The sequence below is a fragment of the Patiria miniata genome, unplaced genomic scaffold (assembly GCF_015706575.1).
Source record: "Patiria miniata isolate m_02_andy unplaced genomic scaffold, ASM1570657v1 HiC_scaffold_29, whole genome shotgun sequence".
In the NCBI taxonomy this organism is placed as follows: Eukaryota; Metazoa; Echinodermata; class Asteroidea; order Valvatida; family Asterinidae; genus Patiria; species Patiria miniata.
The window spans coordinates 21,741,586-21,751,558 of NW_024037068.1; the positions used below are offsets into that span (position 1 = coordinate 21,741,586).

The 9,973-nt window shown below is 40.2% G+C and overlaps 1 protein-coding gene across 1 annotated transcript; it reads right to left on the reverse strand.

The window, feature by feature from the left end:
- Positions 1-5,034: 5,034 nt before the first annotated feature.
- Positions 5,035-6,776, reverse strand: LOC119736295 (adenosine receptor A2b-like). Its single transcript, XM_038210338.1, has 2 exons — positions 6,722-6,776; positions 5,035-6,283 (listed from the first exon to the last, which is right to left on the reverse strand). The coding sequence occupies exon 2, from the start codon at positions 6,260-6,262 to the stop codon at positions 5,363-5,365; it is 900 nt and encodes a 299-aa protein (XP_038066266.1). The 5' UTR covers positions 6,263-6,283; positions 6,722-6,776; the 3' UTR covers positions 5,035-5,362.
- Between the last annotated feature and the right edge of the window lie 3,197 nt (positions 6,777-9,973).

A 9,973-nucleotide genomic window follows, 5' to 3' on the forward strand; every position in this document is an offset into this window, starting at 1 on the left:
ATCCAGCGGAAACAGTCTGAGTACCATGTGCACAACGGATACATCTCCGTAACCAACGTCTGATATATATGTAAGCAATGCAAATTGTATGCGGCCCCTCGCGCCAACAAATCGGAGTCGACTTTAACAAATTTTAACGTCATTTAGATCAGACTATGAAGCTGTTAGTTCGTGGGACGATGCCCTTTTTCGCTAGCCACGCGGTCTGGTTCGCCGAATTTTATAAAACTTTACAGACATGTACATTATGGTGTGTCCTATCGAAAAAACTTTGTTCCCTGATCCACAACTTGTTTGGGAAAGAGAAATTTGGGATAAAAACGCCGAAAATTCTACATGAGAAAAAAAATAAGAAACAGCGCCCTCTATTGACATAGTCAGAAACTTTTTCTCATGCAATGGCCGTCCGAGTTCGGGCGGTCAGCGTAATTTTTATTCCTAGGAGGGTTAGGGGCAATGTCATGAATAATTCATGTTTATCCATGAGAACGGACAATGACATCAACAGCATTGTTGTTAGGTACACAACTAGTTACAATACATTAAAGCATTTTAAAGAACGGTTGTCGTCGAGCTACCACACAGTAGCCTAGTGGATAGCGAGATGAACTATGGATACAAAGATCCCTGGTTCGAATCCACGTCGTCGCTGCTCATTTTCATCAGCTATTTTTTCATCTCCAAATTTATCACTGAGATAATTTTAAATTAAGGGGAAAATAGAACGAGAACCTAAGCCTTGCAATGATTCAAGTGAAAAACTGAATTATTCATGACATTGCCCCTAACCCTCCTAGGAAAAAAAAATTACGCGGGCGGTCATCAGTTCTTGACGCGGGTATTTTTTATTGTTCTTGCGCGCGGACGGCGGGAACACCGTCCCACGAACACTGCAGTCCAAGAGCCAGGGGTCATTTTTTGTGTGGAAATGACCAAGTGTTTAGTGGGTATTTTTGGAAAGGGTACACCTTGGGGAATTCGAATTGGATAGTCTTATGGTTTCTTGGCGGTGGACCTGGATACCAAGAGCAGATAAGTGACGTCACATATGCAGTGATTTGGACATGCAACGGCCGTCGAGTCGGCAATGGACTGTATACGCGGCTGTTGGATGTCCATGTACAACCAACAGATTGTGCACATACCAACGATGCACAGCACTGAGAAGAATATTTACGGGCCTTGTTTACGCTCATAATTAATTGCTTAATGATATTAGCCTTGTTAAACAGGAAAAAAAACGCAACCAATAGAATTTATAGAGCAGTGTTTGCCGAACTAATTTGTTCCAATAAGAAACATAAGAAAAACAGCGCCTTCTATTGACATAGCCAGAAACATTTCGCACACAATGAGTGCAGGCTATGGTACTTCTTTCTTGATATATTCCAGCGTTTTGTCAATATCTCTCATCAGGATGCCAAAACCTCTTCATTGCAATTTTGTCCAATTAAAAATGAACAGGTTTTATGTTCGCAGGTTATTTATTAGCTCGATCAGTATGTTAAACTCTAGAGCAGAATTGTTTTGTGAACTCTTATCTCGGGGCAATTTCTTAATAACTTTCAGTTCTGCTCCCACAGTTAAAAAAAACCCAAATTGTTGGACGAAAATGGCCATCTAGTCAGGTTGTTTACAAAGTTTCCCTCTTTTCAATATCAGAGAAGGGAAATTTTAAAAGCGAATATAGCTGAAGTTGAAACGCCTGAAATAGGTGTCGTTTAGAACTAAATGGGTTACACGGGGTCTAAAATCCTATTAAAAGTGCGTGAATCCGGCAGAGAAAAGTACATTGTAAGCACAACACGAAGTTACAAAGAGTAAATCCAATTCGATCGATAGTGCTAAAACAAGTTTGAAAAAAAAAATACATATTGAAAACAAGAGAGCCCAAACCGTACCCCTTATCGTTTTCAAGGCCGTGTTTGGTCCTGTCGTAGACCGGGGTTTGTTGAGGATGCGACCGGCGATGGTGCTGATGATCACATTGTGCTCTTCGTCTCTACTGATAACTCCGTGGGTGAACTCCTACTGGCTCATGATGATCGATGCAGTTGTCTATTTTGGCGGGCGTGGAGTACTCGTCGCACTGAGCGATCTGTACACCAGGGAGCTGCTTGGTACTGATCTATTGGCGTGTGCATTCGCTTGGATGGAGCTGGTGACCGCCATGTTGAGCTTCAGTCTTGGATTCTTCCCAGGTAAAAACGTGTCACCATGAAAAGCTTGTGCTTACTCTCTAAATTCCAAAGAGTGCAAATTCACTCCAATCGAGTGAAGATTCACTCCCACAGTCGGAAACTAGGGACTAGACGTTTTAGAGTGAAATTTCTTCAATCGTAAAGATCGAGTTTTCACTCGAGCTTCGACTGAAGTGGTTCTTTTTTCAGACTATTTTAATCGAAAATGAGAGTGATTTTCACTCTTAAACGTCTAGTTCCTAATTTCACTCTTTGGAATTTAGAGAGTAAAGGCTGGTTCATCATGCGCAGTACATAAGCAAACACGAACGCGAATTTGTAATATTACGGCAAGTATTAGTGCGAATTCGCAAAACTTGAACACATTTCAACTCCTGCGAATTTTGCTGCGAACGTCTCGTGACGTTATATTATTCGCTTCGCACTCGCATGGCATGAACGATTGAAGCATGGAGCGGCCTTTATTAGACGAGATCGATATTGGGATAGTGTTTACTCTCCATTAAGGTCTTAAATTTGTATTTTTTTCACCTGAATCATGCCACATGTTTCACATTGAAGTCGGTAGTATAAACGAATCCGGGCACGTGATCACTGTACACTCACAAGGCCCCCTTCAATGGAGAAACCATTGTGCATGCTATTGTACAGAGCAACTGGCCCCTGGTAGATTATCTATTTGAAAGGGGTCTTCGTGATAGAATTGATAGCGTACCAGGAATGGTCTAGTAAAACCAACAAGCGGGCAACCTCGTCGCCACGATGTCGAGCAGTACGCTCCGATCCCACTGCCTGCGCTCTCACCTTGAAGCTGGATCATTTTGCATGTTCAAAAATCTTGTGGACATGCCGATTAGGTACGGAATAGTCTTGTGCCTGGCCACCATGCATTAAATTAGTGCTTGTTATTGTGTGCGGTGTCTGGGTACAGACGGAATCAAATCGTTCCGGGGTGAGATCAGAAAACACTTTTTCCCCAAACGATATACTGTTCCGATATGAAGTATTATGCTACATCTAGGAGGATCGGACGTAATAATTCACAATGAACCTCAACACACGTGATACACATTGGAGATAAAATCACCACCTACACGATATAAATCCATTACTTGCTGTTGTGGTGTCGAATTAAGATGCAGACAGCTATTTCCCCACTCAGGGGCTACTATTATGACCGAGCTTTGAAAATAAAGTAGGCCCTTGGGATGAGGTTGACCAATCGGACGATGTCAATTTTTTTGTTGTCTCACAATATAAAAAGACATGCATGGTAATGAATTATTGGGAACATTCAAATTAGCCAAGCGCTGTTATTCTGTACTTTTATATCTGTGTTAATGGGCCTTATGGACGAGTTGTATTTCATTAATTGTTAACTGTTGAATGGGATGGCGCAAGACTATTGATGCAGGCCTTATGCAGCCTTATCTTACTGTCATTTGTTTTTTTAATCTGGCTTAAAACATTATGGAATGTTTAATTATAAAATGTAAATTATTCATTGAAGCAAACTCGAGTTAATTAGTAATTAACTTGCTTTTATTTCTCTTCGCAAGTTCAAGAAATAACATTTTACCTCAGTTTCAATTCAATATGGCCGACTCGTGCATAAGGCCCATGCAGTTCAAAGCTGTCACTGGCATGTTACCAGTTCTTTTCTGCATGGATAATTCACATTCCTACCATCACATAACGATTGATTCTCCTATTTGCGTACCCGTGAAGGGGCATTATATTTTATGACTGAATTATATGAGTATTGCGCCCCCCCCCCTCGCCGTCCACCAAAGAGTTTATCACATATCTTTACTCTTCTTCTGACACACAGCACATAATGCACAAATGTGGTACCTTACACGTCCGCATCACAACTAGCATGTTGGTTGGGATCACAACTAGCATGAAATGCCCGACTTCTTCTTCTTCTTCTTCTTCCAAAAAGGACATCCCTCTTAGGAGCTAGAGCTCCCGAGGATTATCATACTGGCTACGGTGCAAAGGGTGCAATGCGGGAACAACGTTTTGGGGTCGCAAAGGTGGACCCCAAAAGTCGTTGTCACACGCATAACACAAGAATAAAACAAAAAACGCCCTGTTTAGGATGTTTATACCCTACTTGTTCTTTCCGATTAACAACATTTCGTTCAACAATTGGTTTCATTCCATGACGCAGTCCCTTTAAGATCAGTTGGAAATTAAAAACTGATTGTCTAAAAGTATGCTTCAACGTACCTTTTTTTGTGTAACTGTAAACGAATCAAATAAGTGTTACCATTTGGTATGTTAATCAAAGCTTATGATATATATATAATTTGAAATATTATCACTTCTCAAAAAAAATGTAGTGCCCAAAGGGGCGCATTCCGGACAAAAATCTCCCGTAAACCCCAAATCAGGAACATGGTGGTGGGAGGCTCAGTGTGTACACTGGTCCTGAGAAGATCCAAAATACCCAGATCCTGATATAAGGTTCAGCCAATATTGCTTAACATTAACCACCACAAATTAAAACACCTATATAGCCTGTAAACCGACTCCATAATTAACATAATGTACTAACTTCTTGCCAGAAGCCTACAGCCTACACAATTTAAAGCACACTGGACAGGATAAGATCCAAATCCGGGTCAGATTTGACCTGGACCTGTTGCGGTTCAAAATGACCTTTCGTGCACTTGGTCACGGTTTACTACGGGCCACTTGACCCGAAAACAAAATAATTTGACCCAAATTTGTTTTTGACGAGGAAAAAAAAGCCGTTTGACCTCAAAAGAGTCTCAGGACGCTGTTTCGGTCGAATCTGTGCTGGAACTTTAAAGAGTTTATTATTGACAATTAAAATGATATTAACAGAGTTTGTTTATAAAAAGACATCCATTATCAAGAAAATTGTGTATTACACTTCGATACAAAATAACAAAAAACTCTGGTTTCTAGTGCAGATTCTGAGGGAAATTACCATTATTATACTTTAATTTCGTGGGAATCAATTTAGTTTTGACCTTTTCGAAATTTAGTGAAAAACAAAAGTTGTGGATTTACGGACGAAAAAAATCATAATAGAAAGAGGTTGCTCTTTTGCTGTAACTGGAAGTTGTCTCGAATTTCGACTTGCTCTAAAATATGGAAATTCCTCCCGAGATAATGAACTTCTACTTTTACAAACCAGTCTCAGCAACTGTTTTCAGGTCAGCTTCAATTTCGCTAGGTTCAGCCTTAATGATACAGCGACAGAACATGGCATAAAACCCCTCTCTGAAACCATCCAGTTGCCACCAGTATATCCACGGATTGATCACTGGAGAGAGGGTGTACAGCAAGTAAGACACCCAAATCCACATCTGGAAGATCTCATCAAGCCCAAGAGATGGATTTAAGATTGCAATCATCCTTAGCACGAAACAGGGAAACCAAGTAATGAATGCCACCACCAGAATGAGAACAAACATGACCAGTAAACGACGAGTCTGCTTGACTCGGGTTCGATCTCGCTCCTCGTTGGCACTGATGCCCGCCGCGGATGCAAGAGGTGGAGTATACTGTTTGATCTTACGGAAAACCAGGAAATAAACAAGAGCGGTGATAGCCAACACGACACACCCTGCCAGTGAGTATCCAAGGAAATTAACCAGGTAATAAACGTCTTTTGGGACAGCGTTATAAATCACTAAGCCATACACGAAACTCAAACACCAGAAAAGGATACAAACTCCGATCATTCGACGCCCAGTCACCAGTGAATCGTAGCGAGCCGGTGGCATAAGGGACAGGGCCAGATAACGATTGACAGCGACGGCCGGAAAAGTCAGTAGGGATACGGTGTACGCTCCGGTGAAAAAACCTTGAAGAATTTTTGGTTTTGGGCGCCAGGGATATGGTATTGTAAAAAGGGCGAAGATCAAGTCAGCCAGCGCCAGGTTGACCACAAAAGTGTAGTACTTGATGCGGAGCTTTTGGGTCCCAGCAAACACTGCAATTGCAATGAGATTCTCGATCACAGCCAAGGTACAGATGCCGGTCATAGAATACTGTAGCGCATCTTCGACATTGACAGCCATTTCGCTCTGATACTAGACGCTCTAAAATGGAAGATAACAGAAAGAAGATAAGGGTTGGTGTCACTTTGATTACGTATTTTCGTTGTCTAACCATAGGTGTAGCAGAGCATCGGGGGCGGGGGGAGGGGGCTGTGAGGGGGGATTTTGTAAAAACTGCATTTTCCCTTTGATTTTCCTATTTCACCTGCAGCGCAAAAATCCGAGTCTACATTTCAAAAACGAGTCTACATTTCAGCACGGTTGTGCAGGTGCCCTTTTCAACAAATAAGTACCCTTTCCCGATAAAACTGACCTTGCTACGCCCCCTGCTAACAATATAAAGTAAAATAGGTGTACCAAAGCCTCAAAAGAAAACCGTCACTTGCTTGTTTATTTAAATAGTTTTTGACATTTTCGTTAGGTGTACATGTACAGAGGTTGTGTACATGTCTGTGCACTCAGTTAGATTTTACAGCTTACCAATTGAGATGTATGGTGGGTCGAATTCCGGATCCCTTGCAGTCTTGTGGTAGACCTATATGTAAACAACAATTTAAACACATTTACCAATGAATAGCTTTGTGGTGCATAACAGATCAATCCTAGTCTTTTAGGCATTTACATGATGCATCGGTTGTTCTATGGTCAGTTCTTTAGAGTTTGAAAGAATTTTTTTTTTTAAATGAAATATCGCTCAGTTGCAATGAAATCCTGTTGCATCAGTCAAACAAGGAATGCAAAACGTACATACTTACAAGTGCAGGTTTGAAAACACAATGGAATTTCCTTTCTCGTTGGGTGTAAATTGCAGTTTGGTTTGACTTACATCCACAAATACACGAGGAGGTTTCTTGCATCTAGCCCCAGAAGGTTCAATCTGAGAGTCTGCCGTGTAGGAATCATATAAACAGAAGCCGTATGGTGACTCGTATACTAATTAATTAGTGTTTTCGACATGGGACGACAGAACTACAAAACCGGTGAGACTCAGTGGTGGTGTGAGGGGAACTTCTAAATGATTTGTTTTTAAAGTTGATTTTGAAACAACCCGTTAGAAAATGGTTCCTCCTTACTCATCAATAAATATACATCATGATTCGTAATGCCGATTTAGCAATGTTAACTACGAATAATTAAGGCCAACATGCATTTCCCTGATTAAACTTGAATAACCAAATAGCCATTGCAATGGGCTCCAGATTGCTCTATCAAGGTCGGAATATGTGCATAACATTGCATTTCCAACAAGGGCACGATATCGACTCGGGATAAAGCCGCTATGGGTGAATAGAATGCAGAGATCGCATTATCGCGTTTGAGTTGGCATAACAGAATACAGGCAGTAGTTCAATTCCCAGGAAAAAAAACCTAACTAATTCTCCTTAGTCTTTTAACGATCTGCATACGCGGCACAACTTTTACAACAAACATATTGTCACGTATATAGTTGTCAGAAGGGATAATTTCGGACTAATTTATGTTGTAGGTTTTCTGAGGGCAACAAATAATTTCACCCTAAAGCACCAAATCAGATCGGAGAATAAGATCCCATGCTCTTTGTGCACCCTTTCGTTTGAAGCAGCAATATTGCTCAAAATCTTGAAGTTGCATTTCCCAAATTCGGTTAAAAAAAATAGATGTTCTACTTGTATATTTATTTTATTTATATTTTGGACATCTTCAACTCTCTGAATAAAAAAAAAATGTTTTGGAGACTAACATCTGCTTTTGCAGAAAGGCTGGTTCTCGGTCCATACGTTATTAATACTGATTGTGAGGCGGAAACTAACCTTTCCTTTGAGAATGGAAATATTGTCTGGCATGCCAATAATTCGAAATTCAAAACCTAAACATGGAGCGATTTTGTCGCATTCAAAAGTGATCAAAGTTTGCATCGCTAGCAAAAATAGCAAGGATTTTTTTTTTCGGAATGAAACTGGACAATTCGGGCGATTCACAATGCAGTGTGCCACCAAAAGTTTGCCACAGAGAGTTCATTTTTCCCAGTGCATTGTGGGAGATGGTCGACAAATTTGCAGCGCGGGATATTTGAAACTGTTCGTTTTTCCGGTCTGTAGTTTTGTAAGCGTATATGATTCGAGATAACGGAGAATCTGTTAACCCTTTTCTTTTCTTTTTATCAGATATGGTGTTTTTGGTAAGGCGTTAGAACGCCATACCCCGATCTATAGCAAATTAATCATTCAAATGGGCCATGGTTTGTAGACCATAAACTTAAAAAATTGACTCTCCATTGCAAACTCTTGGTGGCGCACAGCATTGTGAATCTTCTGAATGGCACAGGGTTGCAGACCAGTAAATAAACTTCCATAGACCCAAATGGTAAATGCTCCCACTTCAGAAATTCGAGAAAAATACTCACAACTCTCCAAGGTGTTCGAGACACACATCAAATTAAAGCTGTTTTCATCATCTTTCATTTTCTTTTCAATTTTTTTGGGATCAACTAATGACTTTTAGGAGAAATTTCCATCCGAAGATGATCACCCCTAAAAATAGTCCTGAAGACCATCGCCATTTTGAAAAACGATGCCTACACTCCATTGCAAAAAAGAACGCTCTAAGGGGCCAAATTTCATCCAAATTGAACGGAACTACAAGCTCACAGTCCTGTGCACGGCTTCCACCCATATCTTTTACAAACCCTCAAATTTATGGCCCACAGCATGCTCAAATACTGAAGATTTTGAGGGCATGCAAATCGTGTACATGCAAATGTACATCGAGGGCATGCAAAAATTAATGTACACACAATTTCCCCATATCTGGATTCCGTTGCTAACGCATGTAAAACAAAAAGGTGAGCCCACTGAAACCAATTTTGAGGCCACCTTTGCTCACTCGTGGGTAGCATTGGTCTTTTTCGAGAAAACATGGTCAATTGCAATCCTGTTGAGAGTCAAATATCGGATGTTTAGGTCAAAAGTCATCCAGTGGTCCCTTTCCTCGTCATTTTGTGGCAAACAATTGCTAAATCCGTTCAAATTTTGTCACCATTTAAACGACATGGGGCCTAACATGTGTTTTGTCCAGAAGTGCCATTTCAAGAATCGTCGTTTAACATTGTCTTCATACATCACCAGCCCCCCCCCCTCAAAAAAAAAACCCTCAGTTTAAAATTGGATTTTATAATTCCTAAAGTGGATTTTATAATTCCTATTGTTAGCCAAAGCAGGGTTGTGAATAAAGATATTGTGTACAACAGCTGTTGAAACAGGTACTCGGCGTAATTTTATGTGTTGTTCTTAACAGTCAGAACACAACATATATATATATTTTTAAGAAACTGATATTAAGGAACTGATTTTAGGGTTACTTCGTTTAAATAGTGATAGCATTTTAGCGTGAAGAGCAATTGGAATAATTTTCTCACTTATAAGTATAGGTTTTCCCGGCTATTTTAAAACATTTTTCATTCAAATTCACCAACTCTAACATTCAAATTCGTCCGAGAAACACTTCACGTGTTTTTAACAAAATCAATTTTGTCATTTACCATTCAATTTCAAAGTTTGGTCACCCTCTTTTAGTCACTGAGTCGAGAATATTCGTCATTACAGATCAAGTTCGTCTAAGCTGTTGCCGAATGGCAGCGTTCAGAGATCGAATTCGTTTGATATAAATCAATAAAACATGTGCTCATTGTTTGAAATTGCTTGAACTGAATTTGAAATTGCTTGACAAAAGACGAAATTAAACATTGGAAGTGCA

Bases quoted from the DNA above. Each gene is read 5' to 3' on its own strand.
- LOC119736295 (XM_038210338.1), bottom strand. From the start codon at position 6,262: ATGGCTGTCAATGTCGAAGATGCGCTACAGTATTCTATGACCGGCATC.